Raw genomic sequence first — 13,562 nt, 5'->3', positions numbered from 1 at the left:
TTGTTCTATTACTTTTTTTTTGTCAGATGTGAAGTCCCTTCTGGTACATGTGCATGCACGTGTGCACATTTGAGCTGTTCTTGTGAAGTGCAGCTCTCCTGTGAGAACCTCTTTCACCAGCTGCTGCCTCAGCCCTTAAATTCACCTTTGCTTGGGCTTCGCTCCCTGGCAGATGGACAAGTGTTCCTGATGCACTTGGAAAGGGTACTTGCTTTTACGCCTCTAGTAAGTTACTCCTCGCAATTACTTTTTCCTCTTTTGTGATTTCTTTTTACATTTAAAATTCCCATTATCTATCTTTTTCCTGCTGGTTAGACCTGTCCTCTTGAAACAAGTGTTTATTTTCTTTTATTAGCCTAACTTAGCCTCATCTACCTGTATTGGCTTTCATTGATTTTACTGACTCTGGCACCTATTTACCCTGCACCTCTAAGTAATTTAAGACTATTGTGCTTCCTATAAAGACTTTAATTTCCTTTCAAACTGCTTATTTTCTAGCTTTGAGGCTGCACCTGATTTTGGATTTAGTCAAACAATGACCTGGGATCAAAGTGCTCAAATCCCAGATCATCCTGAACGGTGACAGTTCTGTCTCAAAGCAGACTTTGCATGTAATTCAAGGCTACACCGAGAACACTGCTTCTAAAGATCTATTTCAAGAAAGTACTTGAGATTCTCTCACCTTTGGCTTTTGGGTGGCTGTACAGCCAAAGACCAAACTGAGTGTTGATGAACTATTTCTCATTCCCTTTAGACTATACACAGCTGGTGAGTAGACTCCGTCCAGCTATTTCAAGGCTGAAGCGAAAACTTCAGCCTTGTGTGGGCACCAATGATAATATTGAATATGGTGTGAATAATAGTGTGGACAGCAATGATAATTATTGAAGTGTTCTGTGGATAAGGGCATGAAACAAATGACTAGATACTAAACGTTGCCTGGTATCAAGCAGTTGATATTTTAGGGTCTCACATGCAATAATAAAAGCAGTGCAAGTAAAATACAGTTCTTCATGCACAGTAAAGGAAAAATGCTGAAATTACTTATTGTCTCGTTGAGACAAACTGAAGTGATTTTACACGTTACCTTAGTTGTGTCCCTGTATAGGTATCAGTCTTCTAAAATATCTCAACCTAGGTTACCTGGAACCACTTCCAACTCATCACATAGATGGTGTTGGTTTTTTTTTCAAGTTTATAACCCAACCCATAGCATTCATAGAGAAGACAATAATAGGACCAACATTTGTGATGCAAACTAGTAATGTGGTGGCTTCATGACTAATTAAGCAAAATTACAACACTATGCTGGAAGCATGTATATTGCTTCTCTTCAGCTACTGACCACTCTTCCAAAGTGTTTACTTAGTCTTACTACATTGTGTGGCTGAATATTTTATTATTCAACTTCTGAAAACAGGTCTCTTGAAATAAAATAGCACATTTTAAATGTAATTTTGGATTGTTCCCTATTCTTGTCATTTCTATTTCCTTTTCAGAACAAAGATGAGAGAATTTAGATTTCCTCAGTGTAATTTGAAAACATTAAAGAAAATCATAGAATCATAGAATATCCTGAGTTGGAAGGGACCCTTAAGGATCATCAAGTCCAACTCTTGACACCGCACAGGTCTACCCAAAAGTTCAGACCATGTGCCTAAGTTCACAGTCCAATCTCTTCTTAAATTCAGACAGGCTCGGTGCAGTGACCACTTCCCTGGGGAGCCTGTTCCAGTGTGCAACCACCCTCTCTGTGAAGAACCCCCTCCTGATGTCAAGCCTAAATTTCCCCTGCCTCAGCTTAACCCCGTTCCCGCGGGTCCTGTCACTAGTGTTAATGGAGAAAAGGTCTCCTGCCTCTTGACAACCCCTTACGAGGAAGTTGTAGACTGTGATGAGGTCCCCCCTCAGCCTCCTCTTCTCCAGGCTGAACAGGCCCAGTGACCTCAGCCGTTCTTCGTACGTCTTCCCCTCAAGGCCTTTCACCATCTTCGTAGCCCTCCTCTGGACACTTTCCAACAGTTTCATGTCCTTTTTATACTGTGGTGCCCAGAACTGCACACAGTACTCGAGGTGAGGCCGCACCAGCGCAGAGTAGAGCGGGAAACTTTCTTGATGAAAAAGCTACGTAAGATGTATGCAGGAGAGAGAACAAATTAGGATTTCACTCTAAATTAGCAATTCCCAACTCTAAAATTCCTCACTCGAAGTTACTTTCTGTATTTTTTGTTATGTCTGCACTTGGAAATAGCTAGTACAAAAAAAAGGTGGGTCTCCAAACTGCAGTTCCCTTGAAAATAAAGGAGGGTGGATTAGATGTAGAGCTTAGGGATATGGTTTAGTGGGGACTGTTAGTGTTAGGTCAGAGGTTGGACTCGATGATCTTGAGGTCTCTTCCAACCTAGAAATTCTGTGATTCTGTGACCACTTGCTGTTTTTTTCCACTCCCCAGCACATACCTACCCTCAGGAGTAACTTAGTACTTAGGGAACTTAATATGTACACCTGAAGTAGCTGTTGTTTCACGCAAATGAATGAGTATCTTACTGTAGCCATGGATCAGGTTGACTATTTTATGTCTTCTATTTTAAACTTCAAATTCCATTATTATTACCACTATGTGCAGTGCATAAGCAGTAAGTACTAACATGGAGGGCATCAGTGTTTGAGATCAGATTATTAAAGGATTCAAATAAGTAAATAGACTTAAAAATGATGACCTTCCTGTGTTTCACATTCTACCCAGGCAACACATAAAAATGTATAGGACTTCATGTTAAAAAATATCTTCCTGGCAGCATGTTCTCACTTAACTGCAAGGTGTGTGTCAATGAGACATAGGCTAATTTCTACAATAAACAGTGATTCTTTGAACTGGCTGGGGGACTAAGCTGTCCTATAATTACCTAAATAAGGCTTAAGAAATTTTGCTACTGTTTAAGAAAGTTGTGTGTAAACATGTATATCGTGAAAGAAAATTCAGACACAAGGGGAAGAAATTAGTATAAAGCCTGCATTTACTGCAGCACTTTCATCATGGGAAAGAAAAATTCTCATTTTGTTTCATAATAATATATGTTTCATGTGTCATCCTGCTGCCACTCCTTGCTCTTGCCTTTCAGCTGTGAGCATGGGCAGTGCATGCATCCCTAAGCCCCAGTTACCTGAATCTTCAGTGCTGCCCAGGGAGCAGTAGGGCTTTGTGAGGTGAATTTTACTGGAATTCCAAGAACAGAAACCAGGAACACAGACCAGCACTTGGTTTGTTCAGCCCCGAGCAGAGCAGGCTGAGGGGAGGCCTCATGGCGGCCTGCAGCTCCCTCATGAGGGGAGCGGAGGGGCAGGCGCTGAGCTCTGCTCTCTGGGGACAGAGACAGGACCCGAGGGATGGTGGGCTCCATGAGCCCTCTGGGTCCCTTCTAACTCAGGACAATCCATGATTCTGTGATTATATTTATTTGTTGAAAAGCAGTTGTACAATAGCACTGTATCAGTATTGAAGTTTCTCTTATGACTATGCCACTAATTTACAATATTTTGTAACCCTGTTGTTCCTACCTGAATGAGCTGAGAGAAGCTGAAGTAAAAGATACAGCAATGATCATCACCAGGGTCTGTCACACTGGAGCACCAGCTTCCACTTGCTGTAGGGAGCCTGAGATGTTTCTGGAGCTGGTGAGTCACCCAGCTGGGGCAGAGCTGTGAGCATGGCCCCTGAACAGCCCTCCCAGGTTAGATCACTGCCTGCAGCAGCAGCCACCCCCACCCTGGCCTCCCCATGATAGCTACCAGTCAGACCAAAACCACGCTCAGCGAGCACATGCACCTCCACTTCCTGGACATGACATTTTAGGGTGTCCTGGACGTGACATTTTAGCAGCTAGAGTTAAGGGGAGTTAACCGGGGAGTGCTCCATCTGCCCCCCAGCAGCTGGGACTCCTCCTGTTAGCCTGGCTGCTGAAGCCGCCTTCCACTGGAATACCCAAATGCAAAATGCTTTTGCATTTGCCTGCAGCACTTGTAGAAGAGCCATTCCAGAAAGAGGTGTAGAAGGAGATCTGTCTGTGCATGATAACTGAGTGCCTGCAACTCCAGGAGGGCCTGGTAACAGCAGGCAGGGAGTTTAAAACAAGGCCATGAGGGGAGAGCTGCAGCAAGTCGTTCATACCCCCTTCTCCCTCTCCAGTTAGTAAGGCACTAAGAAGACTCGAGTACGCATGCAGTAGGTCTTGAGGTAAAAGCTGAAGAGCACCAGCAACAGGAGCAGTCACGTAACAGCCCACAGCAAGGTCTGTGCCTGGAAGAGCCACTACCCTGCCCTCCGGTAAGCACTTTCGCTTTTTCCTGTAAATATCAGGGTATTGACCTCTTCATTTCCTATTGTTTGAAAGCTGCGTATGTCTAAAGGAAGTGGGTACCATTTTTGCTCAGGTCCTGAGTTAAGCACATTTAGTGCTTATCATTTGCAGCCACTTGCAAATCAAATTAACATCCACAACTGCAACAGTTCCCTTTAGGTGCCTTTGTGGAATACTTCCGGTGTTCCAACAAAGTGCACAGGAGGCAGGACAAGAAAGAAAACTGCTGGCCTGCTTAGCTGCACTGTCAACAGATGTTGACTCTTTGAGCTGAAAGACCACTGACCAAGCGGTGCACAAGGAAGTTCACCAGGTCTTTGTGGCACCGCTGCATTGCTGTGCCTTTGTGTACCAGCACAGGGAGACAAGAACACATGCTGGGAAGAAGTTAGCTCTCCCTGGTATACAGAAGCACATCTTCCTGAGGAACAAAATGCTGAACTTTCTATACCTTTATTACAGAAATTAAACGAGACTCCTCTCTCTTATGAGATCTTATATTCAGGCAAGAAGGCATTTACCTTATGTTAACAGACAATAATAAACACATTTTATTTAATAAATTTTATTTATGCAAAGCCAATCCAAAAGTGTTATGTAAAAGTGAAAAGCTCTTTTTACATATTAATAAAAACTTGTGTTTTTTGCAATTTCATTGTGGGAAGAGTGAAGACTTAACTGTTTTATTTACAGGAACCCACTAAGTTTGTTTAAAAATATAGACACAGGTATTCAGTCACTCTTATTTTCCCTAAAAGCTAACTGCTGTACAGCATACAATAGCTCAAGGTGCCCAAATAACCAAGGGTATCCCATGACAATTTTACTATACAACCTTTTTTGTGCCCAATTAAGGATATTCTTGCTTTGATATAATGCTTCTGCTTTTTTTTCCCCCTTAAATTTATACAGTAGTCAAATTATATTACTATGTCACATCCAGTACTTCCTTAAGGAAGAGAAGTTACGTCCCTTGACCTTCCAGTTCTGCCGCTGCTATATCTGGTTCTTCGTCATTGTAAATGTTTTCTGCCTAGAGACACAAAATGTTACATTACAAGTGGTAGACAACTGTTTTTAAGCAAACTGCTATACCTAACATATAAACAAACAAACATGATAATACCAAGAAGATAAGAGAAATCATCCCCTTCTTAAGGGGACCTCTCTCTGCCTTTTCTTAAAGGGCAGCCAAACTCTGGAACGTGCACACAATGTCATTGACTTCAGCAGTTGCTCTCCCACGTTATTTTATTTCAGTAGGATGAGCCTTAACCATTCAATTCCTTAACATGAACATTTCTTTCTGTGGGCATGCTTCAACCTCAGCCTGAACACACAAAATAAACCGAAGAACAGGTATTAAAGCTAACTGAAAGGCTGACCTGTGACACAACTTTAAGTTTGATAAATGTTTTTGGTTAAAGATGGGACTTCTGTTATTGCAAAGTGATTTTATTCCATTTTTATAGGATCAGTTCTTGTAATGTAAAACACTGTGAACTAACTGCAGAGTTAAAAGACATCTTGCTTCAGTCAACAGGCAAAAAAAAAAAATTCAAGTCTTTGCTAGTATCAGATAGAAATTCCCAACTGCCACAAATATTAACATGAAGTAGTACCTAAGTCTCAGAGTCAAGAATTAGATATCTGTTGCATCTAATCAGGCTGTTTTACTCTTTTTCTTTGAAAGTCTTACTCTCCAATCACATAGTGTGAGAAATGTTGAGGAAAGACTGCTTTCAGTCACTGAAGGCACAAGCTGCTCTAGGAAGAACAAGCCATTTCAGTTCCACTTATGCAACAAGCTTCAGAGGAACTAAGGAGCTGTTTTGACACTCACCATTTGCCATATCTGCATTATGTTGTCCTCCGATACAGAGCAGATCACCCAAGGCTCATTAGGATTCCAACTGAAGTCTGAAATTTTGGCAGTGTGTCCTCCGTGAATAAACTGTTAAAAACAACAACAAAAATGAACAAAGAACACAAGCTTCAACAAGCCATTTAATCTCTAAAGAAAAATCTGTTGAAAAACAGAGATTCAGAAGTTAAATTTGTTATGCTGACGACTGTACAAAGACGAAAAAGTTGCTGCTAGAGGTTCACAATACAGATGTAAAGAAGGTGTGTACGAAATAACACGTTTTATTCATTGCTTATGGACATGGATGCAATTGCTGAGGCAGCATTTAAGTCAGCAGTTCATGTTATAGCAACAGCCAAATGACATCCCTGAAAAGGTGCTACTTCACGCAAGACTGGGCTACGAAAGCCAGCCACGTTTTATAACCACTTTCTCATCTAATTATACTAGCACTTGTACAGTTTACACAGGAAGTGGAGAAAACGAGGTATAAGCATTTTTAGTAGCTTATTTCCTGAGGAAACAAAAACAAAACCCAAGCTTTGGACTTCCTTTATTTTTATCATTAAAGCTGGCTACACAGGACCTACTTGGTCTAAGGCAAAATAAACAGTCTCAGGCCACAGCTTTACACGCTTTCAGTTGTGAGAGTACTGAGAAGCACACGGCCAAACTAAGGATGATCAAAAATGAAGATGTGTAAATCACATCTAGTGCAGCTTTGAAAATCACTGTCTTTAGAACTGAACAGAGGAAGCCACTGCAAATTACAACAGTGCATTAAAAGCTGGGTAAGTGAGAAGGTGCAAGAATTGCTGCAGTTTTAGTAGCAGTCACAAGGCATCATACTGCCATATAGCTTGTCAGCAGTTGAAATCTGGACAAAAGCATACCAAGAGTTCAGGAGGCCCATCTTCTGCATCCTCTGCGGACTGCTCTTCTCCAATTTTACTGCAAGAAAGTAGTTTATACCTTTTATTAAAGAGCAAAATTGCAACCTGTATCAATTTAATTTACCAGTTCCTAGCCTTTGTTTCCAGAACTTGCTATTGCTTTTTGTTTCCCTCACTGTTAAACGGTTACAAGCCACAGATACAAAACAAACCGTTTTGTTTTCAATACTGAAATAAAATCTAACCTGTGAAGCATGCTGAGGCAGAAAGCACTAAAGACAGCAGAAAGCAATTTTATCTGCAAGAAATCCTCACAGAAAAGTAACATCAGAAATACTGTGCTGCTTGAACAGCCAGGTCCAAGTTAAGCAAGCAAGGAAGGCTAGAAAACAGTACAAATAAAGTCTACCAGATAAAGCAAGTCTGAAGGCTTTTTTTTTTTAAAAAAAAACATTTGTCGATGTTCAAGACAGCAAATGAAAGGAATTGCTCTTCACCTTAAATCCCACACATTAAGCCGACGATCAGTACCACTCGAAGCAAGGATTGTTTCATTATGAGGAGACCAGTGAACCTATTGAAAGAGAAAACTTGACCGTAGCACAATTATTGATTTCTAACGATATCCTGAATAAACACTACCTCACCACTAATTCTCAATGGCTAGACCCAATACATTAGTTTCTTCCAGTACATCACACATTTAACAGCACAAATGGATTGCCTTAAAGTCTTTGATTTCTCAAACCAAGCAAGCAACATTGTTTCGCTGTTACAGATTTGCATTATGATGAAACTTAATTGCCTAAAATTCAGTGTTACTTGGATACTACTAAAAAGGCAGAGTTCACAACATTAGACATGAAGCTAAGTTCTCTCCACAGCAAGACATTTTAGAGAAAACATCTACCTTTACTGAGGGTAGTTACATGCTCCCAATATCTTTACAGCAGTAGGTTGTTGACTACTTGCTTCATTGTCAGTTGTTGAACTACGTAGTAGTCTGCATTAACTGAACCAAAATTCAGTGCTTAATTTTAAGCACTGAATTCATTGTGCTTGGTCACCAGATGAAAATCTACGTTCTCGTCCCAGTCACTAATTAGTATTTTCTTACAGGCTGTGTAAAAAGTTTACCCACCTGAAAAATTTCATCCTTATGAGACTCAAAAGAATGGAGTTTCAATTTTAAGTTTCGAAGATCCCACAGAGCCACCGTCTGGAAGAAGGAAAACACATCATTTTTCCTATAATGGCTTTCGAAATATCATTTAAGAATATGAACAGATTTAAAGTAAACACAAGTAAAAACCTTGTCAGCCGAACCAGTGGCTAAGATGAACTCGCTGTATGGATTGAAGGACAGGCAGTTGACCTCAGCTGTATGAGCATCTACAGAGTGACTTGGCTTTGACGTTGTATTAGATCTTGTGTCCCAGCTGTCGCAGTCAAGGGTTTGGAGAAGGAGGGAGTAAGAAAGAACAAGAATTAAGTTTCCATTTTAGTTTTTTTTAAACTACACTACACATTAGTTTAACAGAGTACTTTACTAAAAGTAGACTGAAGCTACCGTTTTTATTTCAAAACCTTTCAGGATTTTTGCCTGTTGCACACAAGCAGTTCTCATCAGGAAGCTGATATACAGATTAATTACAGTTTATTTTCAAATGAGATGCAGATTTTGGAGAATCTGCAGCACTATTATAGTTGATCGCACTGGAAAGCTGCATCAGACCATTGCAGATTTTTCTTTTTTAATGACAATTCACATGCTCTGGACAAGTACACTGACAGCACACGGCAGGTACTACCCAGACACTGCCCTAACCCAAACTTACATCATAAGCTTCTGATCATCAGCCACAGATCCAAACAGAGACTCATGGAGCAGATGCCATGCCACATCTTCTACTACTGCAGAATGCCCAGTAAAGATTGCTTTTGCATCAACGATTTTGCCTTCTTTTGGTCCAGCGCTTATATCCCATAAACACACAGTCTGTAAATAAGAACCACATTGTATTGTCATCTGGACTTTAACTGTATTATCTTTAAATAAAAGGATCACATTCTACGTATAAACAGAGATGACACTCTTGAAACAGTACTTTGTTTTTTTTTAAAAAAAACCAAAACATTTAGCATGCCATAAATGAGAAGTCAATTGAGTTATCGATCAGTTTTCTGCAAATTCAAGGCCCAAAGATTATTTCTGAGGTCACAACAGCAATTTACAAAAAGCATCCCTATTTCAGTACCTTGTGATTTGCTTAGAAAAGTCACAAAAAAAAGTTAGCTTTTAGTGCAGTGGATCAGTTTCATAGTAATTTGTGGCCTCAAATTCAAGTCAGTTTAGAGGGCTGTTGCACACCAGTTTCTTCCAGCAGACATCTGTAAGAATATTCTGTTCTCTCTTCAGCCAGACTGATAACAAAGAACTGGTTGTTGATTATAGCCAAAAGCCAACCAACATCCTTCAGAAATATAACACGTTAGAGTTTTCCTACATAACAAAGTTACACTCAGACAGCTTTTCCCTAATTATCTGTTACAGCCTTTTTTTTTTTTTTTTTTTTTTTAAAAGGGGAAATGATGTGTTTTTTACGTGATCATCCGATGCACTGAGAAGATGTCCACTCAAGTTTGAGTTCCATGACAAACCATAGCCTTCTTTCTGGTGCCCTCTTAATCTAAGGTCTGGATTACACTCTCCACTTGGGTCTGAAAGAAAGGAAATTCCCTTTGTTTACTTTTTCTTGCACATCAATCCATGAGAGCATATTTGTCACTGTTTCTGTCACAATAATAATATTTCATCCATCAGCCTCACAGCAGAGTGCTGCTCTGGAGATTGAGGGCATTAAGAACAACCAGACATTTAAAGTCACTGAAGATCTGAGGCTTCATATACTGATTGCAGAGCCCATCCCCTCTCCTCCCAGTTACAGTTAAGCTGGAGTTTAATGCACAGTACAAGGCATTTTGCTTAGCTTTAAGGAGTCTGACCCACCTGGTTTTGAAGGATGTTTAGTGTAGTCAAACACCAGCACATCAGCGGACGGCGTTTTTGTAGCAATGATGCAGGGATTCTGCGGCATGTAACGAGCACGGTTTACTTCACCTTCATGGTTAATTTTAATCTCCGTTTCAATTTTGCCAGTCACAGATCCGAAGCCACCAAACTCTATTTGTCATTAAAAAAAAAAAGTCAGTTGATTATATCAACTCCTTAAAATGGGCTGAAGAGCATTTCAGGCTTCTCTCCCACCTCAAGAAACAACGGTAAGAATCTTAGTGTAACAATACAGGAAAGCCTATGGAAGACATGCAGCACATGCACAACACTGCTGACAGTTTAGGTATGTTGAATCCTCTCTGACAAACTCTTCCAGAGCTTTAGCGTCTGTTAGAAGTATATTAGTTCTCATCATAACAAAGTTGGCAGAAATGCTAGTAGGGATTGCACATCATAGCATCAGATAAAAAGAGGGAACTTCTTATTTTGGAAGAATTTATTTGCCGCTAATAATCTAGAATTAGTTTGAACTGGTAAGGATTCACCAGCTTTAGTATTTAACAGGAAGTTAGAATACCCTTTGACAGGACACTTATTAGTGCTATTACTGCTAAAGCATAATTTAAGAACTCATGCTCTGCCCACCTCCTTTCTCACTATCATATTGAGAAGCATCAAACTGATCGTCGTTGGGAATCTGGACTCTTGCAACAACCAGGTGGTTCTGTTCATCAGAGGTGTGTGTTCCCAAAACAAGCCAGTGCAGCGCGTAATCCTTTCCTTCTGGCCTGTTTGGAATAATAAATTCATGGAATAAAATTACATGCTTAGTTCTGGAATCTAGAGAGCTAGCATCAATAGCACTCAAGATCCAAACTTCTTTGGGGAGCTAAAAAAAAAAAAAAAAGAGACTCGCAGAAGAGATTATTTTGTCACAAGAGACTTGTGCAGTAGAGTGAGCTAGACTGACACAGGCAATCCAGTGAGACAGCCAGCTAGCCCAGCGTGATGATACAAATCAGTAAGAACTGCCACTGTTACTCAAATGGGACAACTGAAATTCGCACGGTAGCTACAGGGTGATACTAACACGTATTGCTATCTTCAATTCTCCTAGCAATCGCATGGTACTGATTTAGAAAGCTATTGATGCTATGTTCTATAAAACACACATACTAAGGAAAGGGGCAACATATTTTAGTTACTTCTTTTATGTGCTTTTACTGGTTACTATTTTATTAGAGCTTTCAGATTCTTGTTTTTAAACTAAACCTGTCTATAACCAGATCAAACTCCTCTTCTGGCAGTTAATTGCAATATTTGGTAACCAGCAAAAGGCTGGAGGGGCAGTGTCATTTGTTTCCTAAAGGAAAGAATTGAACAGTCAAGAACAAGCAGCTTCTGCATTTTTGAAAGCGAAAAAAAAAACAATTAGGCTGTCTGAATCCAAGCAAGCAGGAGTCATTTAAACAACCATAAGCCACCGTAGGTATTGTTACACCACTTCCAAGGTGGTGTAATACAATACAAACATTTTGACAGCAAAAAGGAAATGCACACAGAATGCACGCACACTTACTTGCATCAGGAACAGGTGTCCCATCATGTCAGGTGCCATACAAAGAGACAGTCCTTGCCTTAAATGGCTTACATATTTTGACACTGGGTAATTGGAAATACCAGGTTTTAAACTGAACATTAAGTCAATCTGCAAAACACGAGGCAAGCAGAAGTGTTCCTCACAAGGGCTCCACACCCTCAAATCCCCACTCCATTTACTCCATGCCATGATTAGTTAGCTCACATCTCTTAACATCTCTTAACATCTTCCCCCAAACATCTTGGTATGCAAAACTGGTTATCTAGCCACTAAGCAAAATATCATTTATGTAAGGTGGAATTTCAGAGTGGGAAGTGACCATCCTCCAATTATCCCATGAACTTTACATGTAAGATAATTGAAAACTTGACTGTATCCAGGTTACAACAGCTGGAGTCCTGAGTGGGTACTCTGACAGCTGAACCTCTCTAGTAGCTGATGCATGAACAGAATCTATGTTCATCTCCAAAACTCTGTAAGAAATTAACTGGCAAGCATACAACTTTCAGAGGGAGGTGGAAAAACGGGAAAGCACCAGAAGTCAACAGCAAGCCAGGCACAAACATCAGCCTTATGAGAACAATAACCCCTTAAATAAGCTCGAACTAGGAACAGCAAGAAAACAAACAAGAAAACAGAGAGATGATACAGCTTCTACAGAATAATTTGTAGGGTAAATTAAGAAAAATCTTCAGGAAGTTGAGTTTGTTTCTTAGTTTTCTGGGAATTTGCAATATAAGACTGTTGTTTCTCCTATCTATGAAGTGGTAGAGATTTATCCCCTCACACCTCTTGACATCTTTTGTTTAGCTGAGCTACCATTCCCTAGAGTACCGAATTATGACTTTTCTTCCTCTAAGCTTCCGCATACCCAAAGGGTTTTGACCGCTGCAAGCACAACAAACCGCGACAGTCCAAAGCAAGCAACCGACGGCTGCTTTTTTACCAACCCTCGGTCGGTTTTACCCTCGGGCGGGCAGGGCAAACACCCCCAGAGCCTTATGTGTGCGTGTGTGTGCTGGGGGGGGGGGGTCCCATCCCGCCGTCCCCTCACCTGGTGACGTCGGGCAGCCACTGCACGGTGAGGCTGGGCCACTCGAGGGCGTGTGTCATCACCAGGTCGTAGAGGAACGGCGTGTTCTTCTTCCAGATCCTGTACTCCTCGCTGATGACGCGCTCCTCCACCGTGTCCTCCAGCGCTGCCATAAGGGGGGGGGAGAGCAGCCAGGGGCTGAGCAGGGGGACACCAACCTCCCCCACACACCCCTTCCCAACGCCCAAATCTCCTCAGCCTACCTTCCTTGCCCGCCATGTTGGGGGGCGGCCGTTAACGGTCGCCCGGGGAGCGGTTGGAGGGGTGTGGTTGGGGGGGGGGGAACGGAGGAGCGCGCGCGGCTCCCGCCACCGCCCGCCCGCTGCCGCCCCGCGCATGCGCCGCCACCGTCCCCGCCCGGGCACCTCAGCCAATGGCGCCCGCGGCGCTGTGAGGGGAGGGAGGGCTGAGGGGAGGTGGGGCTGTAAATAAAAACTGCGGGGGCTTTACGTGAATAAAAACAGGACCGCCGGCGGTGGTGGCTGAGGACTTTATTTATTTATTCGTTACCTATCTATCTATCTATCTATCTATCTATCGGTGGTGATGAACGTGTCTCAAATTCCTGTGACCCAAATGTGACTTGCGCTCAAATTCCTCGCGAGGGGGAGAATATTAAAAAATTAATAATAATTCAACACCCCTGAAAGTGCCAGATTTGGGAGAGGAGCAAGCACGCTGCCATGCCGTGGCCCCCTCTGTGAGCTCTCCTCCCCGTGTGGCAGCATTGGCATT

The 13,562-nt window shown here is 41.8% G+C and overlaps 1 protein-coding gene across 1 annotated transcript; it reads right to left on the bottom strand.

Moving 5' to 3' along the window:
• Positions 1 to 4,942: 4,942 nt before the first annotated feature.
• RBBP7 (RB binding protein 7, chromatin remodeling factor) lies at positions 4,943 to 13,097 on the bottom strand. Its single transcript, XM_032193317.1, has 12 exons — positions 13,031 to 13,097; positions 12,789 to 12,933; positions 10,780 to 10,922; positions 10,129 to 10,302; positions 9,724 to 9,839; positions 8,957 to 9,117; positions 8,431 to 8,557; positions 8,260 to 8,337; positions 7,616 to 7,692; positions 7,119 to 7,176; positions 6,202 to 6,312; positions 4,943 to 5,391 (listed from the first exon to the last, which is right to left on the bottom strand). The coding sequence occupies exons 1-12, from the start codon at positions 13,044 to 13,046 to the stop codon at positions 5,323 to 5,325; spliced, it is 1,275 nt and encodes a 424-aa protein (XP_032049208.1). The 5' UTR covers positions 13,047 to 13,097; the 3' UTR covers positions 4,943 to 5,322.
• Positions 13,098 to 13,562: the final 465 nt, after the last annotated feature.

This window comes from Aythya fuligula, chromosome 1, assembly GCF_009819795.1.
Source record: "Aythya fuligula isolate bAytFul2 chromosome 1, bAytFul2.pri, whole genome shotgun sequence".
NCBI classification, from domain to species: Eukaryota; Metazoa; Chordata; class Aves; order Anseriformes; family Anatidae; genus Aythya; species Aythya fuligula.
The sequence above is the reverse complement of the archived record's forward strand: the minus strand, read 5'-3'. Positions and strand labels throughout refer to the sequence as shown.

Coding starts and splice junctions, on each gene's coding strand:
- RBBP7 (XM_032193317.1), bottom strand. Junction 8,338..8,430: donor CCACTGGTTCGGCTGACAAG/GTTTTTACTTGT, acceptor TCCTTCTTCCAG/ACGGTGGCTCTGTGGGATCT. Junction 7,177..7,615: donor CTTAATGTGTGGGATTTAAG/GTGAAGAGCAAT, acceptor ACTTTCTTGCAG/TAAAATTGGAGAAGAGCAGT.